This window comes from Poecilia reticulata, linkage group LG13, assembly GCF_000633615.1.
Source record: "Poecilia reticulata strain Guanapo linkage group LG13, Guppy_female_1.0+MT, whole genome shotgun sequence".
In the NCBI taxonomy this organism is placed as follows: Eukaryota; Metazoa; Chordata; class Actinopteri; order Cyprinodontiformes; family Poeciliidae; genus Poecilia; species Poecilia reticulata.
This window is the reverse complement of record NC_024343.1, coordinates 24,939,835-24,966,278: the sequence shown is the minus strand read 5'-3', so window position 1 is coordinate 24,966,278 and position 26,444 is coordinate 24,939,835. Positions and strand designations below refer to the sequence as shown.

At 39.8% G+C, this 26,444-nt stretch overlaps 3 protein-coding genes across 4 annotated transcripts in view; 1 reads left to right on the top strand and 2 right to left on the bottom strand.

Moving 5' to 3' along the window:
- ap1s3a (adaptor related protein complex 1 subunit sigma 3a) overlaps nt 1-774 on the bottom strand; it is a 3,371-nt gene extending 2,597 nt beyond the window's left edge. The window contains exon 1 of one of the 2 annotated variants that reach the window (XM_017308403.1): nt 647-774. In XM_017308403.1, coding sequence (XP_017163892.1) covers nt 647-649 — 3 coding nt within the window. In that variant the 5' untranslated portion in view covers nt 650-774. The remainder of the gene's footprint in view (nt 1-646) is intronic. The other variant, XM_008426204.2, reaches the window with a different exon arrangement.
- Nucleotides 775-1,321: 547 nt separating this feature from the next.
- Nucleotides 1,322-10,594, top strand: dhrs12la (dehydrogenase/reductase 12-like a). Its single transcript, XM_008426201.2, has 10 exons — nt 1,322-1,443; nt 2,963-3,096; nt 4,894-4,976; nt 5,068-5,163; nt 5,241-5,322; nt 5,401-5,462; nt 5,701-5,805; nt 7,495-7,585; nt 7,694-7,831; nt 9,746-10,594. The coding sequence occupies exons 1-10, from the start codon at nt 1,388-1,390 to the stop codon at nt 9,859-9,861; spliced, it is 963 nt and encodes a 320-aa protein (XP_008424423.1). The 5' UTR covers nt 1,322-1,387; the 3' UTR covers nt 9,862-10,594.
- A 56-nt stretch (nt 10,595-10,650) lies between these two features.
- wdfy1 (WD repeat and FYVE domain containing 1) lies at nt 10,651-26,444 on the bottom strand. The gene is made up of 12 exons (XM_008426200.2): nt 26,207-26,444; nt 24,549-24,616; nt 24,351-24,424; nt 24,179-24,233; nt 21,455-21,605; nt 21,257-21,369; nt 17,182-17,308; nt 15,884-15,989; nt 15,645-15,746; nt 15,401-15,531; nt 15,181-15,289; nt 10,651-14,195 (listed from the first exon to the last, which is right to left on the bottom strand). Exons 1-12 carry the CDS (start codon nt 26,341-26,343, stop codon nt 14,136-14,138), a joined length of 1,233 nt encoding a protein of 410 aa, XP_008424422.1. The 5' UTR covers nt 26,344-26,444; the 3' UTR covers nt 10,651-14,135.

Sequence of the window (26,444 nt, the reverse complement as noted above, 5' to 3'; positions counted from 1 at the left end):
TATATATCAGGGCTGGTTGGTGTTGAGCATGTTGATGGCTGTTCAGCTGCCATCAACATGCTTCATTCAGCAATACTCTCTCTAGACACGGAAACCACCATCAGACAGCGTTTGCACAACCAGGTAGATAAAGGGAGGATCACCTGGGAAACAGCGCGTATAAATCACCTCTGAGTGCTATGGCACAGTAAATACAAGGCTTGGGTTGTGCAAGGGTAATTAATGAGAGCTTTGCCCCAGGGTGCAGCTGCAGGCTCAGTGCAACACAATAAACCTCAACATGTGGACAGTAGCAATATCTTTACAGCAAACTCTTGATTTTAAAATGACGCTGACGTTTGTAAGCTACTGGTTACGCAAATATCTCAGGACTGACAACCATTTAATATTTATTTGCCAGGAGGAAATATCGCACTTCGAAGGAAATAAATGTTGTTGTTTTTTTTGTTTGTGCGTTTGTTAGTTTGTTTAAAGTCACATTTAGTAAGGTTTTCCTATGACATCACTTCAATTCCTAAATCACAAAGTAAAGTAACCTCCACCCGACGTATAGTTTTTACTTCTCAAACAGCAATCAACACGAATTCAAGCTATATTACATACTTATACAAACGTAGAAATAGAAACAAAGTTTCCTGATACTCACCATTTGATAAAATAGCTATAAAGCTACGAACCGGCCAGACTGACGATGCACCTTGTCGGGATGTGTTAGCGCTTCTGAACATGCGCACACAGTGCGTTGAGGAACTGTTTGTCTTTTCATAAATCAAAGCGTGCACACCTTGTCCAGTCACAGCCGCACCCAGCTGCGCCCCAGCGGCTGATTGGCTGCCGTGGAGCCTCAGAGGGTCCGCACCATTTACACACCGGCACACCGAGTGGACGGAGTGTGCAAATCACAGTGCAGGAGATTAAATCTAACGGATAAACTATGTTAATTTTCTGAATGTAATTAAAATCTCCACACATTTCGTTCATGTTGCAACTGTTTTAAAGTGTAATTTTACCAACTTTGTCGACGACGGCAACCAGGAGTGGAGTGGAAGGAGTTTATCTCTATATATATCCGTCTGTCTGCCTGTCTATCTATCTATCTAAAATAAATACAAACTAATTATTTGAATTTTATTTACCCCATCCCCCATATTGAGAGACACTGTAAGCATATTGCAATTTAAAAAACGAAAGAAAAATATTACTGAAGGTGTTAGACTTTGTGACGCTCTTCTTCCAGCTGAATGAATGCATGTCTTCGTGCTGCCGCTGGGGGGCCGCTGGAGTTGTGCTTTAGAGATGTTTATTCAGCGGAGCTACACGTGGGTCTGGTCCAGAGTAAAAGAAGAGGAGAGAAGCCGTCAGACTGAGAAGCTTCCAGAGCAGCAGCATGTCTCTGTACCGCAACTCCGCCTGGTTCCTCAAAGGACTGACCGAGTTCACTAAGTAAGTTACTGACTCAGCTTTGTTCATCAATACCAAGTCTATCTGCGTTTTAGGTGTTGGAAGTGTGAGCTGCTGCTGCTGCTGCTGCTGCTGCTGCTGGTGGTCAGCTGTGCATCTCGACAGGTGGAAGTCCATTTAGGCTGCTGATCATGCTGGACTTTTAGCTGCAAATTATATGATGAAGCATTCAGATGTTGGCTTTAACAAAAAGAAAGGGTCCCCTTGAGGTCCAAAAATGTATAACTTTTGCCATTTAAGATTTCAAATAGTCTATTTTTACGTCTATATATTGTACTAAGAATCATATTGTATATAATCGATCGAAGATATGTGATTTACAGAGATTTCTCTTTGACTGTCAGTAAGTTATTATTATAATGGTATTATTATTATTGATGTATGTACTTGCTGTGTTTACTATTACTTTTCTTCTGTTTATTCATTTATTTGACTTTTATTTTATAAAATAATGAGAGGTCAGAGCTGAAGATCCAGAGTTGGTTTGAAAAATACATACATAGATATTTTTAAAATAGAACTGTCAAACACTAATTCAGATTTATGAATTCAATGTTTCTATTTGTTCTTTATTCTGATATCTGGAATGTTGGAATGCTTAGTTAAGACATTCATTTGTGAATGATACCTAATTTGTTTTAAAATAAACTGGGAAAAACTTTTGCTTCCTGCTATGTAGCCACTCATGCTATCATCACCAAACTGTTCTGGTAACATTGAAACGGGTGAGGGTTGCTTTTATTCAAACTCACGTGAGAACTCGACCTTTGCTTGTTTTTTGATTCAGTTTTCAGCCTTTGAATGCCACAGCATCACTGAACTGCGACAACAGAAGCAGATGTTTAAATGTCATGCTTGCTTGAATCAAACCAAAAATAACGGTGACTTAGCAGGAGCTATGGAGCTGCAGGAATCATCTATTCAACCACTAACAGGTCCTCTGGGAGCTTTATTAGTGCTATTTGATCTATCCCAGCCCCGGGGCGTCTTTCCACGTCGGTATAAAGCATGCCAAGTTGTCTGAAGTGATTCTTTTGTGATTGTTTCCCTACTTCCCTTTGTTCTGTGTTATCTTTCCTGCCCGGCAACCCGCTCTGACCCTGCGCTAATAGCTCTCTGCATGACACCATCGAACAGAGGGGGCATTTAACCTTAGCGCCCTCGGCCCCCGCGTGTCCCCCTTCAGGCGCCATTAACAATGGCTTCAGGGACAATGGGGCTAATTGAGGTTCTTGGTGCCACACATGCTTTTGAACACGCTCTTGAACCAGTGCTGTTGTCACCACAGGGGAGTCTCACCCCAAAGCCCCAGGCACACTCTCCTTCATTGTGTCTGTACAGTAACACTATGAAGGGCCTACAGTAAGCGGCCTGGCCTACACTGACCTGAAAGCACAGACACATACATGTCTACTGGGGCGTTAGTCAGAGATATAATATAGATCCTTAAGGCAATTCTGTCTTACAGAAATTCCACACAGTGATTTGTGATCTATTGCAGGAATGGCCACCTGTCAGCTTCCAAGCGATTTGTGGAGAAGGACCTGGAGGTGTCCGTGGCTGGACGCTCCTTCATGATAACAGGAGCCAACAGTGGCGTCGGAAAAGCTACTGCCATGGCTATTGCCAAAAGAGGTATTGTACTTGTTGCTCCCCGGCGTCGCAGCAAATCAACTTAGACACGACGAGCACAGCGACACAGAAAATGCTGATCTGGTTTTAAGAGGAGCGATACTCTAGATCACAGTGGATGGTGAGCAAGTATCAGTTGTTCTCCTGGGTAGTTTGAGTCATGTATTTGTCTTACTTTCACCAGTCTGAACAATATATTTTATGAGCTAAATAAAAAAAAAGAACCCACAGAGGGAAAAACAGAAGACGAAAAATAAAATGAATGTACACCTATTGATGCGATATTAGCTTAAATATACTAAATTGTGTGTTATGGTGGGGTTTCTTTAATAAAAGGCTTATCATGTAGATGTGATAAACCACCATTCAGGAGTCAACAGATACAATTCTATCTCGAGTATAAATAATATTTAATTTCAGTGTAATTGCAGCTCAGTAAACCTTCTTAAAAACTAGCATTAAAGAAAGTGTAACCCAACACATCAGCATAAAAGTGCTTTAGTAAAACTCTTCAAACCAGCGATACTAGCTCTTGCGCTGGAATTTGATGTTTTTTAAATACCTATACTAATATGCATGTGTTTCGCATAATATGTTATTTTTTTCGATCGGACTGATCAAAACACGTCTTTTTAGCATTTACATTGATGCTGTTATCAATTAAAGAAAGACTGTTGACTCCTGTGGGTTCCTGTTTGTATGCCAGTGTAAAGGTCTGCTCTGTGGATTTTGCCCAGATGGCTCTCCATAGCTGAAACACCAGGTAGTAAAATAAGCAACATACAACGTTCCAAACAAAGCGCTACATTTATGAAGGAGGACAAATTTGTTTTTCTCTAAACGTCACACATAAATTAAGTTAAAGTTCACTGAAATATATTACGAGCCACATTCTCAATGAGCCTGGAAACATGCTACGTACGTTAGCTTAACACTTCAGCAAACTACTCCACATGAAAACATCGCCAGTAGGAGTAAAACATGAGTTTACTGAAGTGTGTTGAGTTAGATATTTATTTTTAAAAAAACATCAGGTTGTGTTGCTGAAACTCTTGTTGGGACCAATTACGTGTTGCAGGTGAGTCTCTGTATCGTCAACCAAATAATACAGCAAGTTCTCATTACTTTTTGTTTTTGAACAACTTTGATAATCGGTGTGACGTCGAATGAAGGCGTTGCATTCATGAAAACCTGACAAAATAGTCAAAGAGACACTCATGCTGGAAGCTTCGAATGTTTAAATCTCGAGACTGTTGGGCTTCAGTAAAATTAACATCTGCAGGAAGGCATCAAGTAAGAACGTGTTCTTGTGCGTTACCCATAAGTTCTGAGATTTTATTGTGTGCGCTGTCTCAGCTGGTCCAGAAATTGATTTCTGTTGAGTCAGTTCAGGTTCAAGTTTATTTATGTAGCGTGTTTACAAGAAATTGCTGAGTCAGCCAAAGTTCTGTTCAATTTCTTCTTCTTTTTCGCTCCATGTGAAATCATAAAGCAGAAAGGGAAATACGCTCCAACTCGAAGATCAAAATACTCAAATGATTTGTGGTCAGGCTGACTCGAAGACGGACTTGGTTTGCTTGTTTGCTACTGTCTTTTTAGTGTCAGTAGCTTACTTAATACCACATTTTTTCACTTTTGTGTAAATTTTTATGTGCTTAGTTTATTTTCATGGGTATACAATATTAGGTATCGCTATTTCGTTGTTCTTGTGGCATTTGTACTGTTAGCTTGTTAGCATTTCTTTCCTTTCATTGTTAATTTTGGATGCATATAGACTCAGGAATGTGATCTTTGTCACAGGAGGGACGATCCACATGGTGTGCAGGAACAAGGATAAGGCTGAGGAGGCCAGGGCGGACATCGTCAAGGAGACGGGAAACAAAGTAAAGTGTTACTCGCCTCTCTATCCATCAAAACAATGCCACAGATCAATGGCTAGAATGATATTTTCCCAAACGGCTGACTCTGTTGCAGGAGATCTATGTCCACATTCTGGACTTGTCTGAGACTAAGAAGGTGTGGGAGTTTGCCGAGGGCTTCAAGAGGAAGTTCAAGGCTCTCAATGTGCTGGTAATACAACTTCACAATGTCAGATCTCTCCTTTTATCCCCAGCAAATGACGACCTTATTCATTTTAATCTACTCAGATCAATAACGCAGGTTCCATCATGAGTCAGCGGGATGTGAACGCCGAAGGACTGGAGAAGAGCTTCGCTGTCAACGTCCTCGGTAAGTCAAGGGCCGAGTATGAGGCGCGGGGAAAATGTTGAGTTGGGGATAGTTATGGAGCATTCTGTTAACTTCCAGCGGTGTACATTTTGACCAAGAGTCTGATTCCCCTCCTGGAGAAGAGCACAGATCCCAGAGTGGTGAGTTTGACCAGAATTTGAATGATGCAGATATTATTTGTAAAAAAAATAAATAAATAAAAAAATAAATAAAAGAATGCAGCCACATCTGTTTATTTATTTATTTTTTTGCTAGAAAAAAATGTTCAATACTTGACACACCACAAAGTGACTAATCAAAAATCCGAATATTAAAGATTGCGGCTCAGCTCACTTGAACATGAGCTTTTAGCCTTTCTCTCTGATCCTGTGTGTGCAGATCACAGTGTCGTCGGGTGGGATGCTGGTGCAGAAGCTCAGGATAGGAAACCTGCAGTCTGAGAGAGGCCGCTTTGACGGAACCATGGTCTACGCCCAGCACAAAGTAAGAGCTCAGCGCTAAAACCTGCAGATCAGCGTCATCTGACAGGTTTGAGGTTCTGTAGGTGTTCTCAACACAACCACTGTAACACCCAGCACGAATATTCATTTATTCTTTTCGAACCTTAAGCCACAGCCACTGATGATATCGCAGCTGTTCACTATCATTATCATTTATCAAGCTAAAGAAAATGATTGCAGCATTGATAATTCATACATGGGAGGTTTTTTTCAGTTTTCTAGTAAGAGATGTTAATTGCCAAAATATATACTAATTGCCTTGTTGATCTCTAACTTTGTGTTTAATTTTTTTTTTTTTTTTGCAAATTTTCTGCAAATCTGTCAGATTGGAAGAGTGATTCTTGTCCTTCAGGGGACCTCACACACTTTGTGTTTATTTAGATAAGCAGCTAGGCTAGCTCTGATGCTAAACATAAAAGGAAATGCATTCACTTTAGCATTCTAACAGTTCAGAATGCTACTGAACTTTTTTTTAAAGAAAAATAAAAGTGGGAGTGCCGGGACTGGTTTGTGGAGAATAATTTCCCCTTTGGGACAATAAAATCTAAAGTCTAAATAAAAGCAGGCCAAAGCATGATGCTACCACCACCATGTTTCACTGTTGGCGATGCACAGTGCTACTTTCCTACAACCCTTCTCCAGAATCCAGACTCTGTTCAAATTCAATTAAAATTACTTCAGTAATCCCAGAGGGAAACTAAATGTCTTTGTAAGTCGTAGAACCAGATTCAGATCTGATTCTGCATTGAACTCTTGCAGCTAATAATGAATTTGAATGTGTTATTTTAAAAAGGTGGTGTATTTTTCCTGTAGCAAATTGTCATTTCAGTTGAGATGAAAACATGTTATTGATTTATCATGGTCTCATTCTTTTGTAATGAGACCATGATTTTACATAGTTTTTATATAGATACATTGTTTTGTTTTATTTATTTTTATCTATTTTTAATTGTTACATTTTATTTGTTTCTGTCACAGTTTTTACTATTGTACGGTGTCCTTGAGTGCCAGAAAGGCGCCTTTGAAATAAAATGTATTATTATTATTATTATTATTAATAAAAAAGCTGGCACTTTAACAGGGGTTTCTACTCTTGTCATCCACTGTATACTGTATACATACTGTAACTGGGTATGTACTGAGTATACTATTTTGACAAGAATAAAAAAACGGATTTAAACTGCTTCAAAACGTATCAAATCAGTATAATAAAAAGATGAAGTAACTAATTTCACTGCTTGGCCTTCAGTAAAGAAGGATCTGAAGTTTATGGAATAGAATAGTTATTGAGTTAGTTGGGAGTTTGTTGGTTATAAAGCCTAACAGCAACTGGAAGGAAGGATCTACGATAAAGCTCCTTTGTTCACCCAGGATGCAGCAGTCTGTCACTGTAGGAGCTCTCCGTTTCAGCAGCAGCTTCATGCAGACTGGGAGGCACCCTCCTTCAGTGATGTTACTTCAGCCAGAGTCCTTCTGTCTCCAACCACCTGCACCTTCCTGATTAGCTTCTCTAAATGCTTCCTCTGATGTAGAGCTAGCCTTTCATTCTCTGTCATTCTTGAGCTTTGGAAACTCCTGACAAGTCTGTGATCAGCGCAGTAAATTGATCTGGGTTGTGGTAACCAGCATTGTTCGTTACTTTAACAAACATGCAAATGTGATTGTCTTCCAGAGGCAGCAGGTGGTGATGACAGAGCAGCTGGCAAAGACTCACGCTAACATCCACTTCTCCGTCATGCATCCTGGCTGGGTGAACACTCCAGGTTAACTCGCCCACTGAGAACCTTGATCATCCATGTTCCACGTGTGCATTGACAACCAATCACCATTGCTATCTGTGTGTGTTCTGTATTTGTATCCGTCTGTTGCAGCGGTGGCCAATGCTATGCCGGACTTCCATCGCTCCATGAAGGATAGCCTCCGGACCCCGGATCAGGGGGCCGACACAGTAGTGTGGCTCGCCATCTCCGAGGCTGCCACCACAAACCCGAGCGGACGCTTCTATCAGGGTATGTTGCCATAGTTACATGTATGCAGGCCTTCTTTTTTTTTTAAAGGTCTTTACAAAAGCCTTCAGAAGCACTAAATTAATTTCCGAGGACAAACAAAAAGCTGTTTGAAAGGATGAAAAGAGTAGATCAGTCTGGGAAAAGTGTTTGTCGCTTGTGGGTGCGATGGTGTGTATAATGTGTGTAGTTGTGTGCAGGTTTGGCATGAGTCCACTGCAGCTGGAGTGGGCTGGTTTTGGTGCCAGATACTGCCAGAGAGTACAGTGCCTCTATGATCGTGAACAAACGCACCTTCACAATGGTTCTCTGAGAGCTTCTGGCCTAACAGGAAACACACTTCAGCTCTGACAAAAACATGTCGCACTCGTGTTTCTATAAGATCTATAATGAGGTCATTATTTCTAGTGGTAGTTGAGTTTGAGTTGAAAGATTTTCATTATCATACCAAATAACAGCAACACTTAACTGAAGGGGACAGGACTATTTGGATTTAGTTGTATGGCACAAAGTGATACAAATAACCTTTTTCCACTGGCTCCAAGTACTGTTTTTCCAACCAATTACCTGCTTTTTTGGTCTCATCATGGCACCAGGTACAACCTTGGTGGATGGTCTATGAAGACCTGAATGTATCAAGGTCTTTATAAGAAGCCATTTAGCTTCTTATAGACCATCCAACAAGATTTTACACTCCATCTTTTGACAAACAAGGTGCCAATGCAGTGATTTGAGGATTGGTGTATTTGGATCCATTTTCCAAGATGCTGGCAGCAGCAGTTTAGATGAGCCGACACCATTAAAATGATCAAACCTCCCTGCTGAAAAAAAAGTTTTCTATGCTCTCATTTTTTAAGAAACTCTTTATGTAGGCAGTGCTTCTTAAGATAATATTTCTAGATTTTGTTTCATGGTCTCAGTCTGAGAACAGCTAGGTTGCTTTGCTAACCCTGTGGTTTTAAGGCACTTGTGTAAAAACCTGAGTGGAAAGGTAGAGATGTTATCATTAATTCAGCTTCTTCTCATTTTTCCTTGTCCGGTTTAGTTAGTCGTAGCAATTACGACAGTTTTACAACTGGACACAGTGATGATCGGATCAAGAGAAATCAGTCAGAACCACATCAGTAAGGGTCAGACAGATCCAGACTGTTTTTTGTCATGATGTTTGTTCTGTACGCTTCAAAAGTTCAACATTATCAAGAACACCAGAGCTTTTTTCCTTCTATATTCAGAAACGTTAAAATTACTCAGTAGAAGAATGTGGTCATAATTGACATAGTCTTAATTCAATAAATTAGAATATTATTGAAACGTTTGTTTCAGTAACTTTCCCAAGTTACTGGGAAAGTTAGACCAATTCTACACAGATTGGTCTAAGCCTTCATTCGTATTATGATGTCTTTCCACTTACGTCTAATCAAAAATATGGCATTTAATATTAATAAAACATTATAAAGAAAGTTATTTTCAAAATGTGCGACAGACTGGCGACCTGTCCAGGGTGACCCCGCCTCTCGCCCGGAACGTTAGCTGGAGATAGGCACCAGCACCCCTCCCGACCCCACTGAGGGGCAAGGGTGTCAGAAAATGGATGGATATTTTCAAAATGTACTTTTAATCAAACATAAGAAAACATATTGTAATTTATTGTAGCCAATATATTTATTTTCTTTAAATAAAAGAATAATGTGCAAAGTAAGACATAAAAAAAGGGGGTAGGATAAAATATGTTTTTTTTCTGCCTGCGTCTGTTTCAGGTATCTGAATAAACATCGTGGTATTTGAAAAAAAAAAAACACTAAATTAAATGTGATTATATATACATAAATATATACAAAGGCCTGTAAAAGCCTAAAAGAACAAGCAAAACAAACACCTGGATCGCCCAGAGTCAATGCTGTTTGTGTGTGTGCCCAGACCGAAAGGTGGTGCCCACCCACTTGCCCCTGGCCTGGACCCACAGCTCCCCCCTGGAGGAGCAGAAGCTCGTGGCGCTCCTGGAGGATCTGGCCAAGACATTTCAGCCCCACTGAGCCAGAACCAGCCCAGAGAGAAACAGCAGCACTAACACCATCAGCTCCTATTGGTCGAGGCTGGACAGGAAGTACATCTACTTTATCCAAAACACCTCTGTTGGCATCATTTGATGTGGGATATGAAAATAAGAGATGCTTAAAGTGCTAAGGAGCGTTTTGGAAACCCAGCCTAACAGTAGCAGACTGAATTTAGAAATAACCGAGGGATTGCAGATTGGTAACGCTTTATAACTATTTGTAAGCTTAGCTTTTTTTTCCCCAGGACTTTATATTTTATAGTGCAGGAATGTTTGACGGTGATGCTGCTTTCACATCTGCAGCTGAGAGCATTGATTAAAGCCCAAACGCACGACTCTAACTGTGACTTTATTAACGTCAACCAGATGGGAATCTGATGTGGCCAAGGTCACGTTTATGTGTTCGCTCACCAGCCATGGGTTCAGCGTCACGCTGGTGTTTCTGACTCACGCACGTGTCCAGTGATGTGCATCTTAACACCCCTGTAAGTAACCCGTGTGTGTGCCGTGTTGTGTTGTGGAGCTACTGTACAGTGCACGGTGAACCCAGGCTGGAGGCGAAGCGTTCTCTAGAACAGCGCAGCAGCATCGCTCGACATGTGCAGCATATTTACACATCTGTGACTTGATGTCGGCACCTTTGAAAAACCTTTTTGCCCTTCCTGTAACTTTCCTTTTAACTCATGAGTCAATAAAACAAACTTACAAAACGTTTTGTGTGTTGCTGTTTGTATTTTTCCTAATAAAAAACCCCAAAACAAAACAGCAGTCAAACATATCAAATATCTTTATTAAGTGTGGTTTATACTCTTCAGTGCTCTGCTTTGAGGGCACATGGAGACCCAAGTCAGTTCTGAAATATCAACAAAAGCATTTAAAAATACAGTTATTTGCAGATGTACAACAACAACTTTGTTGGAATGGCAAGTATTACTTACAAGTAGCTTCAGGAGAGAATTATGTAACATTTTATGAATTGTGGAGGGGAAAAAAAGAGAAAGGATAACACGATTCTTGCGCCAAACTAAAGATGATAAGAGAGGTGACTGTTCCGTTACGTGACAGAGGACATAAACTGATAACGAGACTAAATCCACTGCTTCCTTCCTGAGACGCACGAGCAATCTCGAGATCTATTCCTTGAGCCATTTCCGCAAACAGCAAATCTCGGCATCGATCATTCCTTCAGCATTCCACACATCTGCCAAGGACCCGATAAGTAATGACTGAAAGAGGCTTTTCAGGCTCCAGATTGTACCGTAGCTTTGCTAATGATCCTCCATTGTGCTCTATGAGGAGCCTCTTCTGATGCTTCGTGAAATGAGCTAAAAGATCCTTTCACGAGTTCTGAATACAGATTCTCTGCGTGCGTGAAAAGAGCTTAGACACACCAAGAGTTTTAAGTTGTGGAGGAGCATTTTAAATCTACCTCAGTCGATGCAATGATTAATAATGGATGAAATGACTAATATGAGGCAGAGATTAAACTGTAGATCTTGGTTTCTTCTTGAAGATGGATCACTTAAGAGTTCTTTCTTTTAACTTCACAGCCACAGGTTCACCATTTATAAACTCCACTGACTGTTCTGTGGATGTCTGTGTCTTTATATATATATATATATATATATTTTTTTTTTTTTTTTTTGAGTAGCACAATGATGTCTTTATGAAAAGCTCTGATGAACCTAATGCAATTCCCCTTCAGCATGTGACAGACGGATAAAAGGGTTCAACAGGTGAAAGTCTTCAGTTTCCTTTAAAGGGGAGCTGAAGGACTTTGAAGTGAGATCTTGTTGAGAGGTTATTAATAAATAATATCTTACCTGCAGTGTGCAACTCTCTTGCCACACTCATTTAATCTTAATCCAGATGAGTTGCTCTCAGAGGCTGAAGCTAAAGGCTAGTCAGAGAGGAACAAAGACCAGACTTCTACCATCTCTAAATATCTCCAATTTCCTGAATGTTAGGTTTACAAAAATTCACTTCTGTATAAGAATATATAACGTATAGCTACAGAATTTTATTTAATCTGTCACGGACTCTGGTCAGATGCACTGCAACTACTTGTCTGAATACGTTTCAAACAGGAACATCATTGAGGTTTCTACCTCCATGAACCTTTTAATGATGATCCGATCATCGGTTTCTGTATGAATAACTCCCAAAGCAAACATTATGAACGTTTAAAAAGGTTTGGCTTGCAGCCTTTGCAAAAACAAAACTGGTGTTTTTCAGATCTGAGTATTTCAAGATGTTTCATGTCATGAACTCTTAAACAAACTATTAGCTTTAACTGGGACGATCTGATTTGGATTTATGTTAAACGAAGAAACCAGGAGATAAGATACTACCTACTGTAGCTTTGAGGAAAAACTTGTCCATTAGCATACTTAAAGAAGAAGAAGAAAAGAATTCTCAATTTTAGACCGTATTAAAATTGGTACCTGCCACCTTACTACAAATAGTGGATACAATAATAAATACATCATGCAAATTAGTTTTAAGATCTCAACCTTGAACTCCCAATATCCACCAATGGGATGAAAAGCATACATATGATCTGCTAGTTTAACATTTTAAAAATAAAAGTAAAAGAACAAATCAAACAAACAAAACAAAAAAACACTGGAGTGTCAGGATAACCAAATCATAATAACACGAAACACCTAAGCATTCACTGATCAAGTTTCTGCTGTCACTTTATTAACAAAACCATCCCATCCATGTTCACATGAAACAGCTGACAGGATTTGATAACGTGGCTCATCTTTACACCGAGTCTGCATGATGCGCTTCGGAAGTGAAGGAGGAACCGGTTTTAACACGGGAATCAAGATGTCATATGGGCACAGAAAACAGAACCTATAGAGGTTACACATATTCTATTTTACTGCAAATGTAAATATACACTAATGATCCCAAAAACTGGAATACGAATCAACTCCAGCAGAATGTTTCTCATCGTCTTCCACTTACAAATAAGGCAAGCTTTAGTCTAAGATTAGATGACTCCAGCTGCTATTCACAGGAAAGCTGCACTCCTGCATCCAAATGTACAAATGGGGGAAAAACAAAAAAAAACAAAAAACTAAGATTGACTTGTGCAATTCAGTGCAAAGAGACATCTCTGATGCACAAATGTGTGTGAGGAGGGAACAACTGAGGAGGGATGGTGAAAATGAACAGTCGTACGAGCTCAAGAACTGCTCAGAAGGCTTTTAGTGGGTCTTCTTTATTTTTAAGGCCTTTGCAGGAATCCAGATGTGACCAGGAACAAGTCAACATCTCAGCAGCTGGGGCTACATTTAGTCTGGACTACTCATCCAGAACCTCAGTGTGCCGTTTGTCTAATTCACCTCCGCCTGTGAGAAAAATTTACATCCTAAACTGAAAAATCATGATCTCTGAAGGTAATCCCACAAGCTTGAGCGCAGACCTGCAACCCGATGCTGCTGCTGACTTTGCTGGTTACTACAGAAACCAATCATCAACTTCCCAAAAGGTAGATTGTGGGTTAGCTGCTGCCGACAACTACATCACAGACTATCCTTACCCCATCAGGAGGCCATTTTAGTAACTTTCTTCAGATTAAAGTGTAGGAACCGTTACGACTGACATCATCCAAGCCCAACCGGTGACGACTTACTGATGGGAAAAGCTCCTGAGATAGTGACTTAAGGCCAGCTAGTGAAAAAGAAATCAGAAAACGTTTTAAGCATCCACTACACGCAGAAAGGAGAAGAATTTACAGGTGAATATTTCTTTAAAGTAGCCTGGGATTGAGCAGGTAACGGGAGCTCATATTTACAGCTATGGCAGGTCGGCAATGGTGAACACTAGCGTTACGGTGCAATCATAAGAATAATATAAAAAAAAGGACTTTTATCAAAAAAAAAAAAAAAAGCATCGGACATATTCAGTGTAAACACTAATAGCAATACCATTCCTCCCCCAGAAGAAAACAGAACACACATGCACACACACAAACACACACACATCTTTCATTGTGCTTAGGGTTCAGTTTGAGATCAGAGCAACAGTCTAAATTAGTCAGACTGACAGGTAGCAAAATATGTTACAAGAAGACGAAGAGATGTGGAGGGGCTCACACGCGTTCACCCAGAGCAGGCCTGGCTGGAGCGGCGGACCCCAGGCGCGAAGGCGAGGTGGGCTGTACAGAAGGGTTTCCATGACACTGAGAGAGTGGGGGAGGGCTGGAGCCAGGCGAGGGTACCATGTAGAGGGCTGGGCCAATCAGCGAGGGGAAAAACCTGTTGCTAAGCTACTGCCAACCACCTGTGTCATGTCCCAGATCTGTGGAGATGGACATCATTAGCGTCAGGAAAGCATAAAGCGAGACATGATCATTGATTAAATTCATTACTTGGGTAATAATCCCAATTAAACAGAAAAACTATGAGAGATAACAAAACTATTCAGCAGCTGAGCATTTTGGCCTGATTATCATTGTTTGGCATATTTTTCATATGCATATAAACTTGAATAGTTGATGGATTTAAGTGCAGCAGGTGATGTGTTTCTGCGCAATGAGGGAGGGTGTGGCCTCAACTTGTATCAAGATGTGCAGATTTATTATCATTTTATAGATCCAGTCCACATTCGTCTGGAAGTGGAAGAGTAATTATTGAGTCTAGTTTTATTTCTTGGGAGTGTTTGTAGGTAAACTGAAGCTCAGTTAACCTAAATATTTTCATTACAAGTTTAATAATGGGTGCCTAAATGCACAGACTTAGATATAGAAGGACAATTTTCTGCAGTAATAAAATTTAAGATGTAAAAGTGATCCAAATAGAACTTTTTTGATACATTTTAAAGGTAAGTTATTTCTCCTCCATTAGCACATTGAGCAGCGCATATATGAGGATGATTGACAGCGCTAAGATACCCCGCCTGGCTCTGATTGGTTGTTTTTAAGCTGAAGCTGTGCAAGTAGCTCTGGGAGGAGATGGAGGAGCTCAGTCTTTTCACAGATGATCTGTCTGTTATTAAACTGTGACGACATAGTGACCATTTTAACAAATATATTAAAAAAAATATTTCTTTATAAAACGTTACGTACTGCACCTTTAAGAAGGCGAGTTCATAATTTAGTATAATTTCCATCTTGGTCCAGAGATTACTTAATTCTAACCTGTGTAAATTCTTGAATTCTCATTTCTAAATCTAACTTTCTAAAGCTTGGGATGAGTTTTAGTTTTAGTTTCAGCTCAAAGGCCCTCTGTTCCAAACAGAACCAGCACACGCATGAATCATCTGGTATCAAAGCTCTGTTGTTGACCTTAACAATGCGGTCGCTTCCACAAGTGACCATCAGGCCTCTGGATGGGTCCATGTCCATGTGGGCGATGTTGTGTTTCCCCTCGTGGAACGTGGCCAACGGTGTTCGGCTGCACGCACACACACACACACACACGCGCACACACACACGATGACAGCGTTTTTAATTGCAGCCGCACAGAATGAAAACACAAACACATTTAGAGAAGGCCTACGCTTACTCTTCTTCTTTGATGGTGTCGAAGCAGGCGTCGCACACTCGCACCGGGAACTCAAAGCCCATGATCGGGAAGGTGGAGCGTTTAGAGCTGCATTTCCCACACACAGCCTTTCCACACTTCCTGCAGTGGTGCTGCACACAACAAACACACACACACAGACACACACACAACAAACACAGGCATCAGCAGGATTTACGACTGTGACTGGAGCTTCCAGTCCCCTGTGAGACACTGTGGTTGGTACCTGTCTGAGTCCCAAGGTCTTTGTGTCCCACATCTGCTTGATGTTCCAGAAGAAAGGCTGCTCACACTTCTGACAGGAGTCACTGTCTAACCACTGAGGCGCCTGCGCAGACACGTGCACAATAAGTCTAAGCATTAAACACAAAAAACTAACCATAAGAACATAAAAGGAAAGAAAAAAAAAACATTTCCTCAAACCATGAAAAAGATCATTGTCAGTGCTGCAATGGTGATGCAAACCTCCTCTCTCTGTGTGTCCATGTTCCACACTGCAATGCCTCCATCGGCTGAGCACGACAGCAGCTGCCTTGTGAACTGGAGATAACGCAGCGCCTGCACACGCTCACTGAGGGAGACGGAGGCTTGGATTATTTTCTACTGCTAATTCACATCATTTCAAGGTTTTAAAGTAGGACGTACAGCGGCTCGCAAAAATATAGAGTCAGATTTTGTCTTAATACAAACACAAACTTCATATGTGTTTTGATGGGATGTTATGTGAGAGGCCTAAACAAAGTAGTGGAAGGTAAAGCATATGTAGCTACAAAATAAAAAAATAAAAATAAATCAGAGATTTACACATAATTGCTCTTCAATGATAAAAAGGTGGCTTTATAAAGTATTTACTCACTTTCAAGGACTGAAAATCACGGAAAGCAATGTCATTCTGCTTCTATTTCTGTATTCAACTACTTTGTGTTAGTCAATTTCATAAAATCCCAAGAAAATTGTTGTTTGTGGGTTTCCAAAGAAACAAACATTTTCATATCCCCCACCTTGATGGATGAGTCATCTTAAATTATGCGCTTGTAAAAGCATAGACACATCCAATATCCCTACTATTTGATTGTTGGCAATCAGTGTGATTAATGGATAACTGCTCGTTTCACACAAAAACCTGAAACACACATGCTATTTGAAACCTTAAAATGACACATTATGCAAATCAACTCAACGGTTAAAAATAGCCTTGTTTATCATGTGAAGAATTTACTGACATCTAGTGGCAACATTTCAGAATGCAAGGTCACGAACGAAACGACAGAAAAAGGACAAACATCAAACCAATTAAATTCATTTGCTGATAAAAACGTATTTCTGCAGAAATTACTCATCTAACTTTTATCTTTGACCAAACTATCTGCAAATCCTGCCACAGAATGTCAGGATTCAGCATGGCCTTTTCCTCGGTGTTCATCAGTGCTGACAGGCTTTGTTTGATAATGTCTGTAACAGACAGGCAGGCAGGGAGGTGATGAAATATTTATGAGGACTGAGATGTAAAAACAAAAATAAGTCAGTGCCTGGAGACAACAGTTACCGACTCCAAGGGGATTTGCCTTTGAAGAAGACGATACGGATATTAGTGTTACAGACTCTGTAATCATAAAACCTGATCAAAGAAATGATGAAATCAGAGAAGGTGATTTTTTTTTTGTTACAGTCTTGATCACAGACCAGCATTTCTATGGCCACTGCTTGCAGATCCAAAGAAAATTAAGTCCTAATGAACTTGTGCCAACCTCAGAGGAACTTACTGATGTCCCTGCAGGAGAAGTGTCCGCCCCTTGCGGCCCCCGATGTCCCACATGATGATGCTGTGGTCTGAGGCCCCTGAAAAAAGCAGCCGCTGGACAGGGTCCCACCACAAGGTTCCTATACTACCTGCAAAACGTTAACATCTCATGTTAGATGGTTTCAATTGATTTCCAGAAGCTTATTCAGGAAAAGACTTATATGACGTGACCCCGCTGGCACCACCCAGTGCCCACTGGGAGAACTGCAAGCAGCTCCTATCAAAGCAAAGGACCGCAAACTTTACAAGTCGGAGCATTTTTGCTGGCAGTCCAGTCAAGAAATAATAAAATTAAATTAAAGTTTAGCACCACAAATATTACATGAAAACAGGAAGCTTATCATTTCAGATTAATTTTTATTATATTCATTGCCAGCAGACAATGAATGGATGGATCTACTGTAGCATATTTGTTATTTTTAAAGAACCATTATTTCATTTATATTATCAGGTTTAAAAATGAAAAAAAGCATAAAACTTTTCAAACCAGGGAATAGAAACATTTGTTGGTATTTGTGGGAAATAATGTGATAAAAGCACAATAGATCCCAACATTATGACAAGATTTAAAAACTGATCTAACTATATATTACTGGCACTTTGCAATTATTTTGTAAAAAAAGATGGAAAAACTGTTAAAATATTAATTTGCTTTTGCCCCTATAATTAACAACATCAGTTGGTTCTTAATTATTTTTAGTCAAAGCAATTGTGGAAGGTCCAAAGAACCACTTTGTGGTTCTGGAGCTACATGTTGGAAATTAATAATTGCAGAAAATGATCACTGCTGCAAGCCAAAATCTGGCCATTCATAAATAGTTCATCAGAGATGATCAAGACTCTTGAACTCTTGCAGCAGTCATATGATGAGAAGCAGCCTGTGGCTGTGGCTGGTTGTCTGATTTGCATGGCAGGAAGGATCCTGTGATCCAGCTCCTTTTCAAAGCATCACTGCATAGTGCCTTGGGTAATGTTTCGGTGTTAGAGGAAGCTGGGGGAATTGCTTAATATGAGGGGAGTTGAAGTAAATTGTCAGCTGTACACAATTAAACAAGAAAGCAGTACAAATGTCTTCGAGGTGGAGTTTTTTTGACAGTCTTACCGGTTGTTTCATATTTTTAGTCCATAATCAGTCCCTCCAGGATGTTGCGATGTTTTTATTGTGATTGCTGCAACCTAAAATTATGCATTTTGCAGAACCTTTCTTTTTTTTTTTTAAAAAAGTTGCGGTCAAAGTTGCAAACTTTTTAAGCTTTATTTTGCCAAAACCTGGTCTTGCATAACAGTTGAAATTGCTGCACTTTTCCTTCTCTTTTTCTCATCAAGTTCTAATCCCTCCTTACCTGAGAAGACCCTGCATCATCATCCTGCTGCTGGCCTCTAGTCTAATGTCTCCTCCCCGACTCTCTGCTCTTTCTATTGTGACAATAAAGATTTATTTTAAATATGAGGAACGCAGCAGTGGGTACAACTTCTCTACAGAAATGAAAGAGGATTGGGTTTAACCCTGGCGTTAGCTGAATAGCAAGGAATGTAAAGTAGGTAACAACAATAATATTCTTGTCAACAAGTTTAATATGATACGCTGACATAGATTAACTAATCATTATTTGGGTAACATTATCCGGCTGAAAGAGGCCACAGATACAGAAACTGTGTCAGCTACGCCCATGATTGTGTACACAGTATAAGCAAGTCCTTACAAAACAAAAGCATTTTGATTGGCCAGAAAAGCAGAAAATATAGAAAACATTAAGGTGGTTGGCCAGATTTGATGTAAAGTTGTGATGACTTCTGAGGATTGCAAGTCTTCGCAAAGTTAGCAAATGATGACTGAATTTGCATTAATAGCTGTGATCACAACTTCCTGGAGGGACTGCATAATCGTCATTTAACATTTAATGGGTCAACATGACTAATTTTAACTTCTACAGAAATGGACCACCGTAAAAACAAAAAAAATAAGAATTTAAAAAGTTTCAGTGAGACAACAGACATCAGGTTTAACCGTTCCATATATTTTTGCCAGCCTCATAATTCCTACAAAATATTTGTTGCAGAGTGTCTGTATAGTTTGAGCTCTGATCTCGGCCCATTAAAATAAATCAGCAGCTCTCCAAATTATCAGAGACATCAAAGCACATGTCTGGATCAGAAGGAGGGACGGAGGTTTAACGCTGGGATAGTTCTGTGTCATCGAAGCACATGGCAACACGAGAGTCCATCTGACTGAAGAGTGGGCAATATGGCTGTGGTAAGAATCTGACAATATTAGACTTTCATCTGGTCACATGAGTCAGGCCTCCGCTTGCTTTTTAACAAGCTCATGTTCGGTCCAAGCCTGGCGCAGAACCCTTGGAAGTGTCGGTTTCACACAGCGAAGCATCCTGGTCGCCATTTTTGTTTTTTTCCCCCCATTTGTCACTAGAACCCAGAACAAAATCGCATCTGAGTCATGCATTTGTTCTTTATTATGCCCGTTTATCTGGATGAGGGACAATTTTCCACAGTGACAACAGTCCCCATCTGAAGAGCTGGAATGGTCACTGAGCGCCTTGATGAGCATGAGAACTGCACGGTTGCCAGATCGGAACTGAAAACAAGCTGCTGTGGGAGTTTGCCGAGCAGCACGGCTGATGGTATTTTCCATCATTCTCGTCCAAAAAGGAATCTGTACTTGAGTGGGTGGTGGTGCTTCTTGTTCTCCATTAAGATTTGGCAGCTCGGTTTAATGTCCGACATAATATATGCAGACCCCTTTCCTAATGGAAGACTGCAAAAGTTTTGCCAAAGTTGAGTGAGTGGAATAGATTTGTCTTTCTTTCCTCTTGCTGCGGCTTTTCCAGCTTTTACACGCCATCCCCACCGGCTTGTTGCTTTTTGTTCCTGATCATGGATACACACTACAGCTGGATTATTACATTTTCCTTTTTTATATTTAATAAATCAACTAAATTCATAAATCCAACTGCATTAGTTGGATTACTGAATCTGTGTCTCACTTCCTTAATCTTTCCAAACAGCTCAGTTTAGTCTTTAAATAACCTCATTAGGAACGGCCCATTGTTCAGCATTTTCCGTGATTCAAGTCACAACGAGAGGCAAAAAAACAACAAAAGCTCTATGCTCTGGACCACAAGTCATGAGTAACTTACAATAAATAATTCAGGGTTTGCTACACAGTTAATTTCTAAATACGAGACTTTCTAGCTTCCACTTTTTGAAAAATTCTTGTAATTTTTAAATACAAGCATTTAATTACAATTCAATGTTTCTACAGAAGCCAAACTTTATGAGCTGATGCGAGTTTTCCAAAGTTGCCCTTGAGGTTTCAAAAACTACTGACTATAACAGTATTTCAGCCCCTTTTGTTTTTTTAGAAACACATTTTTTTATGCATTAAAATAATACTGGGACAAAGCTTGTGAAACATGTTTTTTTTAAATATTAAAAAAGGATTTAAGATTAGAATAAACTGCACCTTTACTGTGATGCATTACAAACACAAAAAATAATAGAGTATTATAAAGTTGTAAATAACAATATGATGTCTACATGTAAATAATTTCAGATGATAAGTAATTTTTTTGAACTCTGGAATGATTTCACATGTTCTGCAGTTTTAAATCACTGATTTTTTTCAGTTTCAACAAAGGTTCTGAGAAAACAGTGGCTGGATATTCGCCCAGTCAGAAGAGTTCAATTGAACTGGACCATTACCAGCTACAAAGCTTTGAAATGGAGCTGAGGTCAGACCATTTCGCTGCTTTGTCTGCTCTGTCCACTGTGAAACTCAGACAGGTTTTCCAGTTTTTGACCTTCAAACTACAAAGTTGAAGCAGTTAATTTTTTTTTTTTTTTTTGCTTTTTATTAGTCCTCCCACTCCCTGCATACCTCTGTGCAAGGTAGCAGTACCGAGAGATGTTCACAAGTCATTTTTTCCAAATCTAAGTTAACTGAAGTTTTTAAACATTGAAATAAACATTTTCTCATCAGAGCTATAACATCTAGGCTATGAACATGTCTTTCAATCTACCTTCGTGGCCCTTCAGAGTCGTGATGGTGGAGTACGTCTGCTTCTCCAATTTCAGCAAAGTGATCTGTCCAGAGTAATCACCGATGAAGGCGTGCTGCGTCTCGTGATCGTATCTGAGCGAGGGAGTCAGGGTCTGAACGAGCTCCACGTTTTATTACGGCTTACGCATCGCACAGAGAGCGTGCGACGGAAGGATACTGTAGGCAGGAGGCCCAGGAGGTGAAGTAGTGTCTCCCCAGCATGCTGCCGCTCTGGGTGCACATCCAGCTGACGCTTTTGTCATGGCCTGTGCTCACCACCCACTCGCTCTCCAGAGAGAAGACCATACTCGACACACGGTTCTGGTGGGCTACAGGATAAGAACAAACACCAACACATAAGTACTAAACAGGCAAATGGCATTAGAGTTCAATTCAATTCTAAAAAATACTTTTTAAATCCCAGAAGGAAAATAAATGTTGTAACTGGTATTAAATGATTTTCTTCAAAGAGTTGTTGTAGATGCTAACGGTTATGTGCAGAAAAATCTCCTGTAGCAGTGTTATGTCAAAACTTTATTTGATTTCAATCAATCAATTTTAGTTTTAAAGCTCCCTTCATGATGGAGGTAGCTCACTTGAAAGGCATAATAAAAGGTATTTCTGAACCAGGGTTTGAACCAAGTGCAAATACCAGAGTTGTGAAGTAAACTGAAACTGGTGGGATCCTCCCTTTTTCTCCCATCTCTCTAAGAGGGCTGGTGGATAATAAAAGCGATGTACCTTCATCTTTTCTTCACTTCCCTGGACTAGCCAGGGGAGTCATTGCTATATTCTTGCCAAAGTCAGGTAGTAATGTAGAACATTTGTTAGAACACACCAAGCTGTATATTGTGCAAACAGACTCTTCCATCTAAATTTAACTAAGATGGCTCTCTACTACGACGCCAACATTAGCTCTGGCCTTTGCAAAAAGATAAAGATTAATTGGACAGGACTTACATTCACCAAATAAAACGGATGTTTTTGCTATACAGGAAACTTTGCTGTGCCAATTCTTCAAAAACGGTTAAGAAGGAGTGGCCCATATTCTGTTCTCGTTGCTGATAGTAGGCTATATTGTTTGTTTTCTAATCCAAGAGAATGGAAAGGAAACAACAACATTTTTGCCTTACACCTTTTTAAAACCAAGAGATTTACAGATGCTGTTACTGCAAAAGTTTATTTTCATTATAAACTGCACGCTTAGTTTATTGTAGAAAAAGTAAAATTTTACAAACCGATTAAATAACCCTCATTTCAACCATTTCATATTATTTCTATTATACGAGGAGCTTTTCAATGTTTTATAGGAATAAAATTAATGTTCAAGAAAATGGATATTTAAAATTAAGACCTATATACGTAAATTCTAATAAACAAGCAAGTGAACCCAGTAGAGTCTAAATGTATCATCTTAGAAATTATGATTCAGCACTATAATCAAGAAAATTAAAACCAGATGTGCCAACTTAAGTTGAGGTTTCATGAAACCATCAGTCGTTGCCCAGTGCTTGGAAATTGGATTTATCCAGTGGTGAAAACTTCAGAACAGTTTTCAGTTAAATATTGAAAGCCTTGTTTTCAAGCCCAAACTCTGCAAATGTGCACTTTTTGTGAGCAAGTGGGAGCTAATGTCAAATTTTTAAACTGTAATTACCACAAGGAACATAAAGTGTAACATGCTGTTGATCTTTTAAACACACAATTACACTTCATCAGCAAAGCAAAGAAGGGAGTTGTCTCTACTTCCTCAAAGTGTCCTAGATTAATAATTAGCTCCTACATCTAGAGGCTGTGAGTTGCTTCTATTACCTACATGAGTTATTTTTTCAAAGTGGTTGTCCAGATATTCAGCAAAGACACTCAGACAGGAGATTTAATCTCCAAACTTGTCTGATTCTAGTCTAAAATCTGTTGGTGGATCTAAAAGAGCCTCTTTTTTTTCTCCACTGAATTAAAATGACAGCTTGTCAATACAAAGCCACCAGATATGTGTTGAAATATCAGTAGGCACAGTCACATCCCGCATTTTATCTAATCTCACTGTGACTCATGCGGATTTTGCTGCTTGCACTTGTCGGTAGTAGTGACAAGTGGAGAGACATTTACTCTCCAAAGAACAGTCTGACCTTCAAACTGGGATTTCTAAATAAATCAGCTCACAGGAGCAATGATCTTGAAAAGAAACTGGAATTAACGGTGAAAAAGTGTTTGGTTTATAATTTCTTCACAAATTAGGGTAATGGTTATTCCCCAAATGTCAACAGAAAGCAGCACTTTACATTAAATTATGTTGTATTATTGGAATTTTACTTGGAGATTTCAATAAGTAAAAACATGTCAGTAACGTTAACCCATTTACCCTTCAGCGTGGAAAGAGCCACTTCTGTCAGGCAGAGAAAATATGTTTAATCTGGAGAACTTTAAAACGACTTCAAATGACACATTTTGGGGCAGAAGATTAAACCGCTTCACACAACAAAGCCATCCCTGAATATCCCTTCTACGCGTTTTCCAGACCTCTGAGAAAAACTAATTTAATTAGTTTTATCTATTTCCAATCTTAAAAAAAAAAAAAAAACAGTAATTATGTGGAAACTAAATGAGAATTGTCCACCACTCTTGTGTCAGTGAGAGTCTTAAAACTTACGCAACTTAAAACTCTTAGATTTACTGGATAAATGTTTTCAAATTAAAGGAGGAATTTCTGATATTTTACGGTACTGAAACTCCAACATGCTGCCACCATAAGTGGTGAAATTAATCTGATATGTAGAATAATCACACAACCACCAATTTAAATACCCTGGCTTCATTTTGTTTAACTTCTCAATTAGGTTCATTGACATCTTTTTTTTTTCTTCAATAACAATGAGCCTAACTTTCCTTTTTCTGTCCTCACCTGGGTATGTTTTAACGTGGTTCATTTTGTTGAAATCTTCAGAGATGAGAAATTCCTACAAGAACAAGCACAAAGGAATAAAAACTATCACATCAAATAAACACCGAAACACAGATTTAAATTTAAAGAGCATTGACCTCCAATGTCCCAAGTAGAGTTTGAGCTCACTCACCACAACTGCTCCATTGTCCTGACCAATGAAGATGCGTCTGCTGTCATGGTGGTATGACATGCAAGAGCAAGGAGCTGCAGGGATAAAGAAGCAGACAAGAGCATCAAGGAGGGAAGTAGCTGCAGCGGTGTTTTGCTTCCACATGCATTCGTAAGCCTAATACGTTGTTTCTCTCAATAAAATGAAGGCCGTACTTACAGGAGACAGTGTGGTAGATGCTTGGCCAGTACTGACCACTGTCCCTTTTCAGCCACACTCGGATGGTCCTGAAGGTAAAATGTGCAGAAAGAGATCAGTCTAAACCAATCTGCAGACACCTAAGACAAACATCAACAGCAAGAGTAGAAAAACTTAAGACTGAAACCCCCAGAGTCAATACGTTTTACTGCAATTACAGCAATGAGTCTTTCTGAGAATGCTTAGCTTTGTTAATCTACAGCTAAAAATAGTTGATCCTTTATCTGAAGGATATCTGGGTACATCAGTTTGCTGAGGCATTCTTCTCACAGATTTGCTGTTGGCGTCATGTCTGGACTTTGGCTGGGCCATTCTAACAGATGAGTGCACATTGATCTGAACCGTTCAATTGGACTTCTGGTTGCATTTTTAGGTCAGTGAATTTCTACCCCAGTTTCAAGTCTCCTGCAACTGGATTTTTTTTTTTTTTTTTTAGGATTATACTGTAGTTAGGTCCATCCTCACAAGTTTCTCTGCCACTGCTGAAGTATTCCCACAGCATGATGATGCCACTACTCTGTCATAGTGCCGTCTTGTCAACAGAATCTCCCACGTGAGCTGTAGATCTCTGCAGCTCCTCCAGAGTTACCTACTACTGCTCCTCTGATTAATTCTCCAAATAAAGGGACAGCCATATAGTGAAGTTTGCTATGAAATTTTTTCTTAAAAATTAAACCATGGAGACTTAAAGCCAGTTTTGTTCCGATTTAAAAAAATATGTGCCACTGCAATTATAGACTGGTGAGCCAATTAAAATCAGAATCCATATGCATTTTCTTTGAAAACGTCAAGCTTCCTCCAAGAGAACATAAACAACTAAAGTCAGTAAAGTTGTTGTCTTATCTAAAGCAGCAGCAGTCAAAACCAATTTCATCAAGTAACCTGTCACACGGCCGAGCCACGACTTCTCCTTTTTTTTTTTTTTTCTTACATCAAGTGGGTTTCATGTGTGACGGAAATGGTTTCAGTTTTGTTCCACCGACCCTGAAAGGAGGGGGTATTTGCTTCCTTTACTGTTTGTAATAAAGTGTGACAGCTTCTCAGAATAATCCACTGAAAAATGACGGACCTACCCTGCAAAGATTATTTAGGTCGGGTCAAACTGAGACCAAGGGGTGCGTTTTGGTACCGTGATGCATTCAGGTGCTGATCAGGAGAGTGTGACGTTCAGGAGGCAGAGTCCACTCTCAATAATGTTGTGACTATCGACTGGCATTGCGAATATGCAATGTGGTGTCTATCAGTTTGTTTACCACAACACAATTTTACTGCACATTTTTATGCAAAACAGTTGGTCCCCAAAGCTCTTTAAATCACAAAAACTAGATCCAGAAGATAGTTTGGAGGGTTTATTTTTACACCCAGCTTCCCAAATGTCACTATCTTTGTCCAAACTGTTTTAAAAGCGACGAACACAAACAGGTTGCTATTTAGCGCTAAAGCTAAACTGAGGATAAGCGTTAGCTCTTTATCGAATTCCCAAACAAAAGCCGTTTCAGTGAGGGTCAATAATGCTGCCTTCTCTGTTTCAGACCCCTCCTTTCACCAACATATCAATTTAATAACCAGTAAATAGACCTAGCCCGCTAGCTCTTGTTAGCTCGACTCCTCGGACTCACCTGTCCTCGCTGACCGTGATCACTCCATCCTCCTTCGGGATTAAAACGGCCGCATTAACCGTGTCCGAGTGTCCCTCTATCTTGTTCAGGAGGACTGGTCTAGCGGTCTGGGGCCTCGAATGAATTTCTGCAGCCATGGTTTCACCTACCTAGCAAGCACTATTTTCCTTCAGAGGATTTTTCCTCCTCGCTCGCCAGCAGGAGGATCAGCTGACACCCAGAGCCCCTGTCAGGATTA

Coding starts and splice junctions, on each gene's coding strand:
- dhrs12la (XM_008426201.2), top strand. CDS start 1,388: ATGTCTCTGTACCGCAACTCCGCCTGGTTCCTCAAAGGACTGACCGAG. Junction 5,806..7,494: donor TGGTCTACGCCCAGCACAAA/GTAAGAGCTCAG, acceptor ATTGTCTTCCAG/AGGCAGCAGGTGGTGATGAC. Junction 7,832..9,745: donor GAGCGGACGCTTCTATCAGG/GTATGTTGCCAT, acceptor GTGTGTGCCCAG/ACCGAAAGGTGGTGCCCACC.
- wdfy1 (XM_008426200.2), bottom strand. CDS start 26,343: ATGGCTGCAGAAATTCATTCGAGGCCCCAGACCGCTAGACCAGTCCTC. Junction 21,370..21,454: donor TCCTGGGCCTCCTGCCTACA/GTATCCTTCCGT, acceptor TCCCTCGCTCAG/ATACGATCACGAGACGCAGC. Junction 15,532..15,644: donor AGACCTTGGGACTCAGACAG/GTACCAACCACA, acceptor TGTTGTGTGCAG/CACCACTGCAGGAAGTGTGG.